Source organism: Pseudochaenichthys georgianus, chromosome 8 (assembly GCF_902827115.2).
Source record: "Pseudochaenichthys georgianus chromosome 8, fPseGeo1.2, whole genome shotgun sequence".
Taxonomy (NCBI): Eukaryota; Metazoa; Chordata; class Actinopteri; order Perciformes; family Channichthyidae; genus Pseudochaenichthys; species Pseudochaenichthys georgianus.
The window spans coordinates 25,554,411-25,573,452 of record NC_047510.2 but is presented as its reverse complement, the minus strand read 5'-3'; the positions used below and the strand labels follow the sequence as shown (position 1 = coordinate 25,573,452).

General features: G+C 39.5%; 1 protein-coding gene across 3 annotated transcripts; it reads left to right on the top strand.

Moving 5' to 3' along the window:
- The first annotated feature begins 864 nt into the window (after positions 1-864).
- rhot1a (ras homolog family member T1a) lies at positions 865-18,961 on the top strand. Of its 3 annotated transcripts, XM_034089025.2 has the most exons (21): positions 865-1,250; positions 3,506-3,564; positions 3,783-3,864; positions 4,489-4,532; positions 4,613-4,666; positions 4,830-4,882; positions 5,482-5,590; positions 6,864-6,965; positions 7,427-7,525; positions 7,642-7,750; positions 7,903-8,023; positions 8,605-8,689; positions 8,809-8,954; positions 9,179-9,279; positions 9,395-9,525; positions 10,201-10,284; positions 10,418-10,540; positions 10,632-10,834; positions 11,869-11,991; positions 12,613-12,708; positions 13,518-15,902. In XM_034089025.2, the coding sequence occupies exons 1-21, from the start codon at positions 1,214-1,216 to the stop codon at positions 13,579-13,581; spliced, it is 2,025 nt and encodes a 674-aa protein (XP_033944916.1). In that variant the 5' UTR covers positions 865-1,213; the 3' UTR covers positions 13,582-15,902. The 3 variants fall into 3 exon arrangements, with proteins under 3 accessions (XP_033944916.1, XP_033944913.2, XP_033944914.1); XM_034089022.2 differs by lacking the exons at positions 11,869-11,991; positions 13,518-15,902 and having other exon boundaries at positions 12,613-13,387; XM_034089023.2 differs by lacking the exons at positions 11,869-11,991; positions 12,613-12,708; positions 13,518-15,902 and adding an exon at positions 17,838-18,961 and having other exon boundaries at positions 866-1,250.
- The last annotated feature ends 81 nt before the right edge of the window (positions 18,962-19,042 follow it).

Sequence of the window (19,042 nt, the reverse complement as noted above, 5' to 3'; positions counted from 1 at the left end):
TTAGTAAATGTTCAGAGTTAAATTAGATTAGATGCATCCATAAACACAACACACATGTCCATTAATACCAATGTCCAATAATACGCAACAAATGGAGAAAAACAAGACAATAACAAAAATATTTAATCCGTTTTAACCAGATGCAAAAAGACAAGTGTGTTTATAAAATTAGCACATTACTCATTATACTAACATTAATATATATAAAAAAAGGATTCCCTCAACTAATCTCCCTGATGAGAATATCCATGTTGAGTCTTCTGTAGACTTATGGAGGACAGAACATGACATAGGTAAGAATAAATAAATACATGTTTGAATAAATACATGAATAAATACTGGAACACTAATATAAATAACTGTGGAAATAGATAAAGAAATACAAATAATACAGTAATAAATAAATAAATACTTGATGATGTAAATAAATAAATATAGATTGAGAACAAACAGGACACACATTATTATATATCTTTAATGTATTTCTACATTTATGTTCACTTACATTTATATCTTAATTTCTGTTATTTTGCTTGGTAGCCTTGTATTCTGTGGATACGACAACATTTATTACAAATGTACTTTCAATGCTCTGAAAGTGCACGTATCTTTAACAATATCTTTGAGTTGCTATACTATTTAATTTATCTTCAGAGCCAGTTATACATGTTGTAAAAAAATTGTGTTGCTATTAAAGGTTTTGCTATTACCTGAAACTCAATAACAGGAGTGTAAGGTATGGGATTTTTGATTGAGATATCTTTGCCTTTGCACCTCTGTAAGAAATCACGAACAGATGCAGCTCCTCTATTTGGCACAAGAGAGCAGCATAACGCGATTTTCATACAGCTGAAGTTTGTCCTGTCCGGCTTGCTGTAGTTGCCCGGTGTTGGAGGTCGGACATACCCATGTAATATCCACTGCGAAATGCTATACAAGCGCCGAAAAGAGTGTGATTAACGTGAAATTACAGAGACATGTGGCACACACTGGTCTCTGAATGACATTTACTCCCGAGCTGAACAGTCGTTCGTTAATAAGAAGTGCGTAGAAAACACGGAGGACCTCCAAAAACTGTCCGTCCGTTTTGTCCTACAAAGGAGAGTTTGACAGGACTTCAGTGCGCGGGCCTGCTACTAGAGGAGGACGCTATCCAGAGGACTTCATGAGACAATAAACACTGTCCTTTCTGTTGAGGGAAGCAAGAGAAAACATGAGGAAGGACGTGAGGATACTGCTTGTGGGGGAACGTAAGTAGTCTTTAATCCACAAGCTGGTGAACGCTTTATTAGCTAACATGCTAGTGAGGTAGCTAGAGGCTACAGCTAGCAGATGCACCAGTGAATAGATAGATAGATATTTAGGAAATACACATGGTGAAAACACTATGATTTGTAATGCATCTCTGACATTTTAAAGACTGAAAGGGGGATTTAGAAAATAAGAGAATTAAAAAATCTAAATTAGAATTTGTTTTAGTCCTGGTTAGATAGATACTTTGTTTATCCCAAGTTGGGTTATTATTTTGTCACAGCAGCATTTTGACAGCAAATCTTCAGGAATTCAGAAAAAAATCTTACGGATAGACACTAAAAATGTAAAAGCAATATATACACATTATCAGTCAAACATACCTATAGTCAGAGGAGTATCTAAACATTATAAAAATATACAGAATAAATGAGAATACTCGCTAATATGCCTGATACATGAAAACACACTGTGTACAATATACTAAAACATGTGAGTGTATAGCAGTGAGTGGCAAATCACCCATTTAGTGACTGTAACCTTTCCAAAGACTTTGATAAGAATACATATCCTGAGCTTTGGTTTCTGTCTGCTGTTTCCAGTTTAGTATCTCACAGTGCATCATACCTTATCACGAGTGTTTCCATGTGCTGCCATATCTCAATAAGCTACTTCTCATGAGCAGACATTATCTCATGACCAGGCTGCCACAAGATGTGTTATTAATATTGGGAAATAACAATTATCCCAGGTGTAAATGCTTTACAAAGGCACTTAATATGATAAGTTGTATGAAGGCGGTATTTATTTCTTGCATGCTGTGTAATTGATTTAGATTGTATAAACAAGAACATAAATATAGTGAAAGGCAAGTGAGAATAAGATATGATATCAGAATAAGTTAATTTCTGCAGTATTAAATTAAAGTAATACTGGAACCAGGGCTAACATTTAATCCCGTTTTCAGTCTTTAAAATGTCCGAAAAGTACTAAGAATCATAGTGTTTTCACAATTTGTATTTCCTGAAGCCTAAAGTGATGTTTTAAACATATTATGATTTTTATATCCACTAGTCCAAACATCCAAATTGTACTGGATGCACAATATTAGGTTTTTGTTATTACAAGATCTTAACTTTCCCCAGTACCTCGGTGTGAGGGCAGAGTAAAACCATAAAGGCAATACCCTCATCGTTGAAACTGTTTGTTCTCTTGAAAGCGTGTGTTGTCAGTATTATTTCTATTTCAGTTAAGGCTATGCCCGATGCCCTACTTTGTCACATAAGGCGAGTTGGTAGTGACTGTTCCTGAAAAAAGGAACGCTAAATAATGTGCCTTCGCCAGAGTTGTAAAGTTCATCCGAGTCTGTGGGGTCACAGATCTGTGAAGACGCTGAGGGACCAGAGGGGCTGCAACCTGGGGCTTAAAGGGATCCGTTTCCTAATTGATCAATCTGACGACCATTTGTTCAATTGATTGTTTGCTCTCTATTGTGTTATCCAATCATAAAAATACCCTTTCAGTTCCCAGGCACCAAGACGTTTTCAAACTGATGTTTATTGTCTAACCAGCAGTCCAAAAATCTAACTCCAAAACATTACATTTCCAATAACATTAGAAAACCGAAAAAACCATGCATCAAGATAATTAGAGTGATGGACCAATTGGATAATCAATGAATAGTTTAAATCCAATCATTCAATACAAGACATGCCAACTTATGAATGTTAATATGTCTGTTAGAATATGTATGTTTTAATATATCTATATAGTGATTACATTGTAAAAGAGTTGGATGATTTGTTGTTGTTTTGATTGCTCTTTTTTTCTTTTCTTTTACTAGCATTTGTTCTGGTGTAGAAAGAAGCTTATTCAAGGTCATTTAAAAGAGAATGTTGTGAAGTGATGATGAAAATTAAGAGTAAATGTGGAGAATTCACGTAAAAAATCCAATTCAAATGAGTTACTTAGAATACACGTGCAACTCTTAGTCTAATCTTTCTACCATAGGCTTACTCTCAGACTGTATTTCTCCACCATGTGTTGTTTCCTTTGCTCAGTGAATGCTCTTTGGGAACCGTTGCACTCGGCTTCAGCTCTGACCCTGCTTCAGCTGCTCTGGTCTGCGCTACACATTACCCAGAGCACTCAATACAAATGGAGGAGAGGTCACACGTTAATGACCCATTGTCAGTCAAAGACGTATGTAATTCCAGATTGTAACGACACATTTCTTTGTCCTTCGTCTGTACAGCCAAGGTGGGGAAGACATCGCTGATCATGTCTCTGGTCAGTGAGGAGTTTCCTGATGAGGTTTGTAACAACAGGAAATCAGGGGATGGATACCGTTGAAATCATTTATGCAACATCCTGATCAAATTACTATGGGCTGGGCGGTTACTACTGTACATTTGACTGAATGTTATTTGATGATGTCAGAACCATGAGGTTAAAAAGGAGAAAAACACATGTTATATTTTTAGATGTGTGTTTGTTGTCAGAAGAATTAATCGTCTTTTTCTATCTCCCAGGTTCCTCTTCGAGCTGAGGAGATCACCATCCCAGCTGATGTCACCCCAGAGAGGGTGCCCACACACATTGTGGACTATTCAGGTACATCTCCCACCTACCACACACATGGGCTGCATGTCTGATATTTTTAATAATCCCTACCGAATATAATCTGAGTAATAGATTAATTTGGTAACTGCACAGCTTGATTACTGTGAAGCTGACCGTTGAGCGGCCCGACCAAGCAAGGAGGCAGAGGCAGAACGTCCAAAATACAACCCGGTGTGGGCATTTATTAAATCATAAATATATATGACAGAGCCTCAATCTGCTGCCCACGTGAACACAGTCACCAGCCACCACAAGGATCTCACACACACTACCAGCTCAACAAGAAAACAGCACCTAAATACACACACAGACTAACAAGACACAGGTGAGGGGGGAGCAATTAGACACAGGTGGGGGGGAGGAGACAACACAGGGCACCAGGTGCACACAATCCAGCAACAGACATGGGGAAAGGGGAACACTTTTCAGAATTAAACCAGGAAACAGAGACAGACAAATTAGTTACATAATTACATATATTCCCCTGCTTCCTGTGCAATGTTTTTAGTGCTATATTACCCGTAACGGAGTCCGAGATCTATGGGCCCAGAGATCACCTCCGTTACATTTACATATTATTTACTGTACTGATGTTTCCTTTTTAACATCGTATAGAGGCAGAACAGACAGAAGAGCAGCTGTTCCAAGAAATATCAAAGGTATGTTTGACCTAATTCTCACTTTCATCTGGTTTAGTAATGCCTGAACACATTGTTGATATTGATATTTGTCTTTACAGGCCAATGTTATCTGCATAGTTTACGCAGTCAACAACAAGAAGTCCATCGAAAAGGTGAGCATGGCGTCTTTCTGTACTCTGTAGAGTTAATCAAATACATAACTGAAGTATTTCTGGAATTTTAAACAAGACAAGCTTTTTCTAATCATCTTAGTCTGACAAAATAAATATGTGTTTGTGCCGCTGCAGTCTTTGATGTTGTGCTTTACTCCTCTAGGTGACAAGCCACTGGATCCCTCTCATAAATGACAGAACAGACAAGGATAGCAGGTGTGTGTTCAGCCATTTTAATAGATGTGTGTTTGTCTTCCTTGTGATTCACTTCATTGCAGACTTGAAATCAGCTAAGGATTTTGAGATTATTGTCCAAAAGAGGGCTTATCATTGTTGAGCTAATACTGATTTAACTGCATGCGACACTTTAAAATATAGAATCATTAGTTCTGTTTTGCCAATGCTAATTATTGTGAATTAATTGAATGAATACGGATTAATTTGATGTGGTGGTTTTTTATAGATGATTTCAAGGTCATTAAAGCTAATATCCGATAATATTATGACAACATATTCTAGTAGGGCTACTAATGATTATTTTTAATATGAATTATTAACCATTTTCTCAATTGATTAATGATTTTTCTATACAATTCCATAAGTACATTTTGTCAAACCAACGGTTCAAAATCCCCCAAAAACCATTCTCATTCATATAAAAAAGGGGAAATCAGCAAATCCTCACTCTGGAGAGGCGAACCAGACAATTCTTGGCATTAAAAAAGCTGCCTATAATTTATTCTGTCAATTAACTAATTGTTTAATCGACCTATGGTGCTGGCTCTATAATGTAGTTATAAATACTTTCTCTGCAGAGTACCACTGATCCTAGTGGGGAACAAGTCGGACCTGGTGGAACACAGCAGCATGGAGACCATCCTGCCAATCATGAATCAATACCAGGACATCGAGACATGTGTAGAGGTAAGACATCAATACACACAGATAAAAACCTTTTGGGTCCATTGAGGCAGAGCTGTGTGGATGTCCAACTCAGTTAAATATCAAAGAAAGTACTTTGATGAAGCACTTAAGAGCAATTAATTGGCATCCAATGAAATCCAATATAAGCAGTGACTGTCAGAGAGGCTGGCTCTGTGCAGGACAGATCGCCCCCCCCCGCTGCGCTCCAGCTCCTGACTCCTCTTACACTCTGACTGAGTGGTTGATAGATTTATTTCTCTGAACCCCGCCCTCTAAGGCCATCGTCTGCTGACTGATGGACTGTGAGTGTGTTGAAAGGAAGCTGGCCTCTGTCTGCGTTACCCTTTAATTCAGATTTCCCTCCGTCGCACGAGGCAGCTCAGTCATGCCCGTCTCAGCTGGATCAGTAACAAGGGAGAGGAGGGAGGACGTGAGAGAAGGCACATGCACAGTGATTCAGTTAGGGGACACTCACCTGGGAAACACACGCACTAATGTTTTACTGCTGGCTCAGTGTTCAGCCAGGCCCCCGATTGGCTGTAACTCCTGCTTCTCCAAGTTATTTATATCTCTGTGTTTCTTTGTCAGTGTCAACAATTTTAGAATGTTTTATTTAGGTAAAATTGCAGTACTGTAGTTACAAGTGGAAAGTTCTGCCTTCAAGCACTTTGAATTACCTTGTGTTGAAAAGTGCTTTATAAATAAACTTGCCTTGCCTTCAAAATGTTTCTTAAGTTGAACTACACAACCAATGGAAAAAAATGTCTGTACTCATTCTTAAGCCCACATTTGTTTGTCAGTGTTATGATTTATTCCCCTGTTAGATTATTTTCTTGAATGCGTGTAAGCTGCACTTATTTCTGGTATATAGGCCTACCATTTTACAGATTTTTAAAAATATTTTTGTATTTGATATGCTCTCAATATTTATATGTTGACTACACCTGCCAAATAAATGAAGTAATGTTAGTATATCAAATATTCTTATCTGAAATATAGTGGAGTAGAAATATAAAGTAGCAAAGAAAAATAACTCAACTTGAGTAAATGTACTTTGTTACTTTCCAACATACATTTAGACTAACTCTTATTTCTGACCTTGAAGCCTCTATTGACATCGTTGAAGTGTGTATTCAACTAACTCAATTTACTTTGATTGTTGTGGAGGTTATACTAATAGACCTTTTTTTCTAAGTGAACTTTTCAATTCTATGGAGATGCATTGCCTGATAATTGTCCTCCATTCCCACACATCTGCCCTCTTTCCCCTCAGTGCTCAGCTAAAAACCTGAAGAACATTTCCGAGCTGTTCTACTACGCCCAGAAGGCTGTGCTCCACCCGACGGGACCCCTGTACTGCCCGGAGGAGAAGGAGGTGAGAGCCTTAAAGACTTTCTGAGTTTAACATCCAGCTAAGGACAAACATGCAAATAGGTTGAGACTGTCTTTCAGTCCAATAGTAGCTCAACATGGTCCACACTCAATGTGCTCAACATTAATCCCATAATACACGAACGTTTCTGAGTAAATCTATAAACCCCCAGCAAGCCAAAAGAATGAAGGAAAATGGAAATGTGTGACTTGACTCACGGAAAACTTGTCCTTACATTACATAACAATAATGCCAGTCGATGAGCTGTATTTAGATTTTAAACTAGGGGTCAAAAGAGCCTTTAATATGTGATGTGTCTACAGTATGGCAGATACCCTGAGATGACAAAAAGTTGTATTGGTGCATTCCCTAGCGTTAGCTGCCACTATGCTTACTGTTGAATTAAGCATTTCTGTATGAGTACATATAACCACCTTCATAATTATATTTCTTCTTTATTACAGTTGAAGCCTTCCTGCATCAAGTCTTTAACTAGAATCTTTAAAGTGTCTGACCTGGACAACGACGGCATCCTCAATGACAATGAGCTCAACTTTTTCCAGGTAAGGGTCTCCACTTTAATAGTGTCACTGTCGACCAATTGTTCTTGACTAGATACAAAATGGGGCAGATTTAAAAATGAACCAAACATAAAAACACCAAACCATTGTTTGTTCAGAGAACGTGTTTCAATACACCGCTGGCGCCTCAGGCTTTAGAGGATGTGAAGAATGTGGTCAGGAGAAACATGACGGATGGAGTCAACGACGACGGACTTACACTCAAAGGTCAGAGACACCTTTATGGTTTTTGTTTCCTCCTATTTCCTCCATCGTCCAATGTATTACCTATTCTCCTTATATCCCCTCAAAATCCCTTCTCCTTTTCTGATTATATTTGTAGACATTTGCTTATTACTTTTTTCTGTCTTCTATATCAGGCTTCCTGTTCCTCCACACCCTCTTCATCCAGCGAGGCCGACACGAGACCACCTGGACGGTGCTGAGGAGGTTTGGATATGACGACGACCTGGAGCTCACACAGGAATACCTGTTCCCCATGTAAGGGCACATTTAAAGACACAAGGGTTATTGGTAGCTTGGTAGTCTTCGTTTGGGATCATCCCCCCACAGACCAAGTGTGGTTTATTTGTATCTTTAAAACGTTCACAGTCTAAATATATTTAGTGACCAACATCAAAGAAAATAATCAAACATTTTGAACCAAAGAATATTGGTAATTTTTCCTTGAAATTCGACTTGCAAACAGTTAATACAAATCAAAATAGTTACAGAATAATAATAATGGTTGCAGCTCGAAAGATGCTGCAAAAAAATATATTTTTACAAAAATGTTTCATGCCTAATGGATCCAGATTCATCAGTCACATTATTTCAGCCCTGTTTCATTTATAACTTTACAAAATGATAGATGCATAAAAGTGTTTTTATGTATCATTCATCGTCATCATCTTATGGATGTCGTGTTCCTCTGTTGAAATGACGTAATTTCTATCAGTCGTTTCATCTTGTTAACAGATTTGTTCTGGTTGAGTGCCTGGTATTTGAAGTGATTTAGTGAGATTCTTTCTTCCTTTGTCCCTTTTTGAAAGTGATTGTTTCTGTGTGTCCCTGTATCGCAGGGTAAAGATCCCCCCGGACTGCACCACAGAGCTCAATCACAACGCTTACCTCTTCCTCCAGAGTGTCTTCGACAAACATGACAAAGTGAGTGATTAGCAATGAATCTACATACTGTTACATACTGTTATTTAAAATGCATGATACCGCTTATTCTGTTATGTTCAAATGTGTGACTGTAACTATGTGCGCTTGGTACGACCCAGGACAGAGATTGTGCGCTGTCACCAGAGGAGGTGAAGGACTTGTTCAAAGTGTTTCCCTACATGCCCTGGGGCCCGGATGTCAACCACACGGTGGGCACTAACGAACAGGGATGGATCACATACCAGGGATACCTCTCCCAGTGGACGTGAGTGTGGAACATGGATATTAACGCACACACACACACACACACACACACACACACACACACACACACACACACACACACGCCTATTTTAGTGTTATAAACCCGATGGCATTCACAGTATGGCATGATATCCTTAATTATGAAGAAGATAAAAGTACAACACAATGCATGTATAAATCTCTCATGCCTTCAGACCCATCATGCTCTTTGTGTTTCTGTGTTAGGTTGACAACATATCTCGATGTACAGCGTAGTTTGGAGTACTTAGGGTACCTTGGCTACTCTATCATCTATGAACAGGACTCTCAAGCTGCTGCCATCACAGGTAACAGATATGTTTGCGTTTATGCCTACAAAATAAATGCATTACTTTTAATGTATGTTGCCACTGATCATGCATGTTCTCACTTGTGAAAAATGTGCATTTCCTGTTCTTTCAGTAACACGTAACAAGCGCATCGATCTGCAGAAGAAACAGACTCAGCGCAGCGTCTTCCGGTGCAACGTCTTGGGCGCCCGAGGCAGCGGGAAGAGCGGCTTCCTGCAAGCGTTCCTGGGCAAGAACCTGCAGGTGAGGGGAAATCACAGCTTCACATGATTTCAAACTCTCTTTTTTAAAGGGATATTTTTCCCAGTGTGTCTTGCTGGAAGCACACTGAGTATAATCGTGTCCGTCCTCGGTAAAACAAACAATGTGCAATATATGAAACTTGATCAAGCTTGTAGAAGATGAAAGAAGACGAATTGTTAATCTGAAACAGGTTTATTACCAGGTAGGTTTACACGTACGAGGAATTTGACTTGGTGTCGTGGTGGTTACATAAAAGTAAAACAAGAATTAAAAACACAGGTAGAGAACCAGAAAAATATTTAAAAATAGAATCAAATATAACAGTATTTATATTGCAATGGAATAAGAAGGAAGAAAAATCGTCAGTAATAAAAAATATTGTTGTGCATTAATGTAATGCATAGAGTCTGCGTTGTGGCTGAGGTAAAGTGTCAGTAAAGTGAAATGTGAGCCAATGTTACAGTATTATTTACTCATATTACATAATTCATAGAACATTCCAAAACGGGTAGAATTGATTTATTATAAAAAATGAAGAGAATGCTAAAATAGTATTATGGTACATTTTAAGTTTTCAAATCACAGAGTTGGAGCAAACGGGCCAGATTGCAGGGAACCCTCTTATAAACAGTGTTGATGGGTTCCTGCTATTAATGTGTTTGTTACCCACCACAGACACAGAGGCGGATTAGAGAAGACCACAAATCCTTCTACGCCATCAGCACGACCTACGTTTATGGTCAGGAAAAATACCTGCTGGTAAGAACTACCGACTCATCATCTGCTGTTTGGATTACTGTGATATAATCTGTATCGCACCTGACTGTGCGTTAGTGTTAGCACGTTAATACCTCTACCTGCACACTCAGTCTCTCTCTGTCTGCTCTACTAGCTCCATGAGGTGATGCCAGACTTTGACTTCCTGTCAGAGGCGGACCTTGCTTGTGATGTAGTCTGCTTGGTGTATGACGTCAACAACCCAGGCTCTTTTGAATACTGCGCCAAAGTGTACAAGGTATGTTCTAGAAGATGAAATGATGCACTGAGGCTCGTAAGGCCGGCTGCACACGGTCCAGCGAGTAACATTGAACTATTCTGTTTGGCAGCAATACTTCATAGATAGCAAGACGCCCTGCGTGATGCTCGCCGCCAAGTCTGACCTGCACGAAGTACGGCAGCACTACAGCCTCTCACCGCACGAGTTCTGCCGCAAGCACAAGCTCCACCCCCCCCAGCCGTTCACATGCAGCACCATCGAGGCCCCCAGCAAAGACATCTACACCAGACTCACCACCATGGCCATGTACCCGTGAGTATTAAACCCTTTGTGATCTCACTTAGTTAACTATTCAAGCCTTATCCACCATGGCTATTACTTTTCCTCTGTGTGCCTGTCCACTTTGACCTCTCTCCTGCTTGTTTGGATCAGAAAGTGCCTGAGATATTCAAAGGTTACATCATGGGAATATTATTGAAAGTTGACATGTATTTGATGTGTTACGTGTAAAGTTGCTAAACACAAATTATATGCATATTCTGGGCCTCTCATGCTGCCTTGTGAGATGGCTGCATGTGTGTGTGAAGGCCTGTAAGTCCCTGCCTGAAACTCTTTGAAGTCAATCCTTTGACTTTACAGAACCAGTATCTAAACCTTAAAGCTTCCTGATCAGAAGAGATTTCAGAGGAGATAATTGGAACATAATGAGACCTGGCTACTTAGTCTCATTTGATCAAGCCATTAATCCTATTGTCTACACTTGAATGAAAGAGTTTGAGTACTAATGCGATCTAATGATGGAGGGTAAATTCTGGGTCAGACAGTGAACAGATTGTTCAGAAACTACTTAAAATGTCAACCCAGCCCAGGCTAAGGTGCTTACTAAATAGTACATCTTACATTTCATTGTATTATGCAATGATTCAATGGTTTGCCACAATGATTTCCTCTCCTTGTGTCTCTTGAGTTTATTTTCCTCTAAGTTTAGACATGGCAAGTTCATTATAAATGTTTTCCTGTCAATACGTCTGTCTACTGCGTCTTATTGCCAAGGAGGAGATGATCCACAACCTGCAGTGAAACAACAACGTAGTGCATTATTCTATGTTTTGGTTCATATTTGTTTCTGATATTTGTTTCTGAGTTGAGCAATAGAAGTTAAATGGCAGCAGTGCAGGCTGCAGCCCAGAAGTAAGTATTCTCTTAAATCTGGTTCTTTAATTTAGTTAAGTGGTTAAATACTGGTGGTCATCTACCTTGGCCTCCCCCTCCTCTGTGTATGTTGTCTGGTACGTGTTGTCTTTCTGTGGTGGTGAATACACGCATCTTTGTGTGTCTCTCCACAGCCACGCCCGTCTGCGCTGCATGTGTGCCTGCAACAGGTGCTCCTATTGCCTGTGTCAGAACCTCCTCAAGTTGGAGCTGCTGCGCAGTATAAAGGCCCAGCTCTGCAGGGTCGTGTTCAACAGGTTCATACATGGGATAAGCTTTTGTGTTCTAGCATAGCCTCATTCCTCCTCTCTGTGTGCCCCACCCTCGAGTCTGACCCCCCGGGTCTATCACAGGGAGGCTCCTTTTCCACCCAAGCTCTCTAACAATGGTGATGGGGACAGATCCTCTGCGGTCAGGTTTACACTGCATATCCACTTCAGGGACAAGGGAATATTAAATGGGATTGAATGTGATGTTACTGATACCAAAAACATGTGGTTTAGATAAATGTATACTCTTCCTTTCCTTTTGTGATTAATTTGATACTGTGGTGATTTCTTTTTGGGAATTACCCCTGTTGCTTCACGCTGGGTTGCCAAAAAGCTGCCGCTCGTTTGCATTAGTCTGCTCTTTTTACAAACTGATGAGCAAAATAAATGTGAACAAAGTTTTTAATCAATGTATTGATTCATTAATTTAATATCAATTAAAAAAGTTGTATATGTATGTTCAACCTTCTAAATCAAGTAGGACTCCTCTTCCTACAGGAGTTGTATATTAGATGCTTTTCAGACAAATCAAAAGTGAGCTACGTTTTTTTATTTACTTCTTGGTCATATTCTTAAAACCCGATGGTCATGTTTTGGTCTCTGCTGCAGCTCCAGCCAGCGCCCCCCCCCTCTGTACAGTTTGACAAAGCGAAGTGTGACCGCGCTGTGCCGGCTAACACACGGGCTGCTAGCCAGGGAGGTGACGTGTGTTGGAATCCGTGTGGAAAATGCATGAAGTGCAGTGCATGCTCAACCCCTCTTACTAACCCACATACATGACACTAATATATTTACAGATAAAATCATTTTTATTTCATTCAGAGGAATAAACCATTTCAATGTTTTCATATCTCTGGATAGTTCTGAGTGTATATATAATGCTACAAACAACTGCAATACATCATATATCTATGTTGTTCAGCCAATCATTCCTACAAAATATCAACTCTTAACATTGAAGGGTTAACAACTGATATATGAAGCCACATTTTTTTAATCGTTATACTACTTCCTCCTGCAGTGGATATGCAATCTGTGAATCTTGACCAACAAGCATATTTTTGCACAAAGGATGAAGAAAAACCAGCCATTCACTTTGTGCTTCATTCAAACTAAAAACCTCATTAATGTCTGCATGATTATATGTGATTCATTTTCAATCACATACAGTTCTTCCTGTGTATTCATTTCTCTTTGGCACCAACCCTTATCATTAACCATTAAGTGCTTGATTAGTTACCTAGTATGTATTCAGTCTCCCTTTGTCTATATTTCCATCATTAACACTGAAGTCTACTCCAACAGGAGACATTTTATTTTAAAAAGCACAATATCAATCGGACATATACTTAAAATATAAACAGCTGTACTTGTTTCCTGTGGGTTTAGACTTCAAAATGTGTTCCTTTGATGTTTAAATAGATTATGTTGTACCAATCACCACCGTGTCATTTCATCCTGTTTTTTCCTGTCTTGTCTTCTGTCTGTGTGTTTGTCCTTCCCCTCTATAGGAGTTCACAAACATGTTTTTGGCTGCCCTTCTTCCTCTTCCTCTTGCATGTGTTCACCCTCTGCTAATCAGTCTGCTGCTAAGTTGCATGGCTCACCTGTTCTCTACCTCTGTGGATAATCAAAGGCATGCCTCGGTCCTTGGCAATATGTCTCACATCTATCAATCTCTACATCAGAGAGCTTGGTGTTTACTATAAGAAAGGGGGGGGGTGCACTGCAGACTTTGTATGTTTGTTTACAGCAGAGGTGTGTTGTGTGTTTGCAGATTTTTGGGGGAATCGGTAGTTTTTCCAGCCAATTATGGCATAGAATGCAGAGCTTGTGTTTGGGCGTTCATGGAGCTGTATACTGTAACGTTGCACCCAGCCACTAACCTTTGTCTTTTTAATCTCTGGGGGTTGTTAAACTATTAATAGCATGACACTTAATGGGCCTGGCAGTGCACAGTGCCACTAGCACATTGAATGCCTGAGGTGTTTTCTAAAAAGTGCATCGGTCGACTGGGATAAATTATGCTTTGATTTTACATTTCCTGACATTGTAATCTCGATTTTTAAAAATAAATAAATTCTAAGGTCTCCAAAATAACAAGCAATGTCAGGCATCTTAAAGGTCCCATGTCATGCTTTTCCGGTTATTACCTGTCCCCTTGTGTGTTATGAAGGTTTGTATGCATGTAAACGGTGTGCAGAGTTAAAACCCTCAAAGTACACCCTGTAGCGAGTACACTCTAACACAGAAAATACCTCCCCAAACGCCTCGTTGGAGATACGTCATTGTCCATTGTTTACTTCCTGGCTACTGTGACGTAGGAATGGCCAGTAACCGCGCCCAGAGCTATGACGCGATATGATCATGCATTACCCGGAACCAAATGTACCGAGCCGTTACGTTACGTCCGCGGAGCCGTTACGTTAAGCCCCCGCTGATTGGTCCAAATTGACCAATCCACGGACTTTCTCACACACACACACACACACACACACACATACACATACACATACACATACACATACACATACACATACACATACACATACACATACACATACACATACACACACACACACATACACACACGCTGCAGGCTGATAACAGACAGTTGGGATCTCGGGGAAATTCTCTCTTCAGACCCATTCTCACAGCGTTTATCAACCTTTTTCTTACTCAATATCAAGCCACACTTACTATTTTTACTTCGGCTGTGACTTTGTGTGTGCTCAGGGTAAACAAGGAAACCACACCTCCACGGAGCTCAGCGCGATTCACAACGTCCCGACCAATCAGAGCACACTGTGCTCACAGGGAGGGTGGGGGCTAGAGCTACAACGAGCCGTTAAAGGCAGAGTGAAATTCAGTGAATATACGTAGTTTACAGAGATGCTGTATGAGAAACCAATGTGAGTTTGGAAAATTACACTATAAATCTATTCTAGTAGACCTCAACAATGGAATTATGATCAGTGGAAATGGCCATGACATGGGACCTTTTAAGAAAGGTCATTTTGTATTTAAAATACAACTTAATTTTGCTTTGCTAAAGTGGCATACAGTGTTTGTCAAATATTTAGGGGCGAGCAAAAGAGTCAGAAAAAACACCAATCCACTTTATTTAAAATAATAATAATTTACTTTTTTAAATGTTATTTATCTTACCCGATGACAATTAGATTAATGGCCGCCATGTGGTGTGTACAGTTTATAAATGTGATGTGTTATCTTTTTTTGTGCCTTTGTGTGTGTGGTGTGCGCCGCGGTGACATAGTTGAGCTTGTGGGCGGGGATCGTACTTCCTTTATTTTCAGGCTGGGTGATATGGATCGGATATCACTTTAGATGTGTTAATTTGATTTGTTCTCTATTTTAACAATACAGAAAATGTAAATAGGCCTAATAAATGTCAGATCATTTCAATGTGAAAAGGCTTGACCAACTTTTCGGCTTACTTATATGATAAGTAAATCCCACATGACATCAAGTATCACATGGCAGTATTGTGTCTATTCAAGCTCATTTAATCATTAAATGTTAGAAAATAATCGACAATGGTTTTAGTATTTTAGACGCAATGGGTTCTCTGGTTCCAGTTTACATGTGAATTTAAGCTTTATTTTTAACACCATTTATTACATTTTATAGACTAAATGAATAATGAATTGATCACAAAAGTAAACGGCGTTATTATTGCTAATGAAATATTTGTTAGTTTCAGCCCAAGTCAATATTATTTTTGAATTGTCGCCCCACTCTACCCACTGCGTTTGAGCGTGTGTGTGTGTGTGTGTGCGTGTGCACGACCCCGGCCATGGTGTGACTTTGTGTGTGTGGGTGGCTGCTGGGCTGGGTGGAGGCTGCGGGGGCTTCCTGCTTTCAGATGAGGATTTAATTGAGATGCAGCAGGTTTCAGCCCTCTCCAACATGGAGGGTCCATCTTTATGGAGGCCTCTGCTGAACAACTAAATCCCCCAGAAAGGTAAAAGCAGAACACACTTCCACAGAGTTAGATTTGTATACCGGACTGGGGAGTATGTCCTGGATAGGTTTAACTTTTCACTATTTATCAACAATAATTTTAACATTATTCCCAATGTTCATGTCCTGTAACAAAAAGAGACATATAGGCTGCTGGAGTCTTTATATGAATAGTTTTACATCTTGGGAAGTATCTTATTGACTTCAGAGGAGCAGTTCCAGTGACGATCAATATCACTTGTATTTCTGTGTTGAATATGAAGCTACTTCAGCGGCTGGTTAGTCTACTCATTTCCTGGAGGCTATTTTAAGCTAACAGGCATATGTTAACAGGCTAAGCTGTTAGCTTAGCATAAATAATATTTTTACTGGAAGATACGTACTGAAGCCCTGGGAGACAAGTGAGAAAATAAAAGTTTTTATATTTCTTAGTTGTGACATTTAGACCTAATTTTCCAAATAGGATTTAAAACCTTCCTGTTGCATGAAGTGGTTCAGCCTCTTGTGGCTGACATGAGCATTACAACAACAAACACAAAGAAAAATGATCCTGACAAATTAATCTGCCCAGCCGCTTTGTTTTACCTCCCGAAACAATTCTTTTTTCGTAAAATGACCGTGGCAAAAATGGTATAAATCCTGTTGTAAACAAAGAACAGAAATAAGTTTAGATCCGACTTGCGTCTCTGGGGTTTCATAGATATTAGAGGTAAACTATTTTCCAACTTTGTGCCAGAAGAATTATTTTCTGAATGTCCAACTATCCCTTTAGTTAAGGCTGGGCTAAGTTGAAGTTTGTTTCCCTTCACAACAGAGGGAGCACAGGTGACATGTTTTATGCTGGCTTATCTCCTGAGTGTGCAGTAGCTGTAGACCAGTGGTACTTTGTTGCTGTCTCCATTGCCTGATAGTTGTGCTTGCTTTTTATCTTGTATACTCTAGTTCTCCAGTGCTTGTGTTTCTTGCCAGATCAGCTGGTGTTAAGTGATATATATTATTTTCTGGTGTTCTTCCTCAGTGTGAACCAGAGCTGCTTCTCATAGAGCAACACCTTTCCTTTGTCTTCTTCCCTAAAACTAAACCAACTGTCAAGAGAAAGCATGTGTTCCTGTTTCAAGCTGGTATCACATGGCGCTGATAGTCCTCAGTTACCCGATTTAAGAAAATCCCCACTGTAGAGACGGGAAGAGGGCACATGACTTTCTCTAGTCAGTTGGCAACTTTCCCTCTGCTGTTTTAACAGTGGCGTCGTATTGTTTTAGATCAGGGGTGTCCAAACTATAAACTTTTTTCACTGAGGGCCACATACAGAAAAATATACGAAAGGCTGGGCCACTCACTAGAAGTTCATGGCCTCATAAGGTAAGTTATAAGTCAGCAAAATCAATCAAATGTAGGTAAACTATTCTTGATACTTGAAAATGCATTAAGAAACACAACAGCCTACATCACAGCTCTCCATAGGGTTTCATTTATTGTGTTGGCAGCTCATTCCTTAAAACAAAAGCTTCAGATTGCTTATAAAAAGAGGAAATATGAAGGGTAGATTTCAAGCTTGTTATGTAATTAAGTTATTGGGCTACTACGATTTGCGTGACATTTTTTCCAACTTTAATTGACAGAATTTATATGAAAAGTGCGCTATGTAATATATTTTTACATTTGTATTTAAGAAGTACAATATATGACAAGCACAAGTTCATTTGTGGGCCATATTTCATTATACTTTTTGAATTAGCTGAGGGCCGATTCAAAATGGACGTAGTTTGGACACTCCTGTTTTAGATGCTGCTCCCTCTTTTCCTTGTTGCTTCCCCCCCTCACATGACCTGTCCCTCTCTCTCTCACAGGCACATGGCCCAGGCCGATCTGAAGAACTCCACCTTCTGGCTGAGAGCGAGCGTGGGGGCCACGGTGTTCGCGGTGCTGGGCTTCGCCATGTACAGAGCACTGCTCAAACAGCGGTGATGGGACAGCGTGACACTTCCTCCCCCCGGCCCCTTCTGGTGACTCTGCCCCCTCCCCTCCTACCTGAAAGACTCAAAAACACTGGCTGACTAACCCACCCTCAACTTCGCCTCATCCCCTTCCCACAATGCAACACAAGCAAGAAACAAATGAGCGAAATCATAGTTACATTTTATATGCATTAAAAAAATGAAGTGTGGTGTAGTTTTTCTGTTTTAAAATTGTGGGAAAAGGAGCAGGCATACTTTTGAAATCATTCAATCTGTAAATGCTGACATGTTGTCTAGTATAGTCCAACTCTACTAAACACTGGATGTTTTCAGCTGGTCCAGTCCTCTTTTTATTTCTCAGGTCAGTATTATTCATTAGTTAGATGGTTGGAGACCAGAGAGAGGCAGCCATATACAGCAACACCACAAAGGGACTCGAACCTGTTAATAAATATAGTGTATATGCAGCATTTTATGCATGTAGGACTTTTAGAATTGGACCCATAGACCGCACAACAAGCTCCTACAGGTGTTAGCGATGCATCTAACACGAGAGGTCATGATTGGCATGCACTTGTTTATTTTGTGTGTTTATTTATTAACCTGTTTCTTTGTTTTTCTTGTCTGTTTTGAGTGCACCGCATGAAACAGAAGGATTTACATTTTCCTTGTATTTTTGTATTTAGTTTTATCAAAGCAGTCCTTATGTATTGTTTTTTCTGATTTTATTTTTCTGGTTTTCAAATAGAGCTTCGTCCCTCATGGTATATTTTTATGAAGTTAGAAGCACCATATATCAACCATATATCAACTCAGTGCACCTCTCCCACCTTTAAACTATTAAAAAGTGTTCATTCTTATTCTTCTCTTTTCCAGCATTTACAATAAAAAATGGTATGATCTGGCCCAGCCATGTAGGCGTGTTGTAAGGGTTGAATGACAGCAACATTTAAGAGCAATGAGGACAATAAATTGGTTTTAAATATCTGTAATAAATGACATTTACACCCACTGAAGCCATGTTGTGCTTGTGTGTTCTTCCTGAGAGAATAAGTGGTTATTTCCAAACTAGATTTGTGAAATGAATCAGATCAGCT

Bases quoted from the DNA above. Each gene is read 5' to 3' on its own strand.
- rhot1a (XM_034089025.2), top strand. From the start codon at position 1,214: ATGAGGAAGGACGTGAGGATACTGCTTGTGGGGGAAC. The intron at 3,565-3,782 runs GTTTGTAACAAC...TCTATCTCCCAG, and splicing joins GTGAGGAGTTTCCTGATGAG to GTTCCTCTTCGAGCTGAGGA. The intron at 7,526-7,641 runs GTAAGGGTCTCC...TTGTTTGTTCAG, and splicing joins ATGAGCTCAACTTTTTCCAG to AGAACGTGTTTCAATACACC.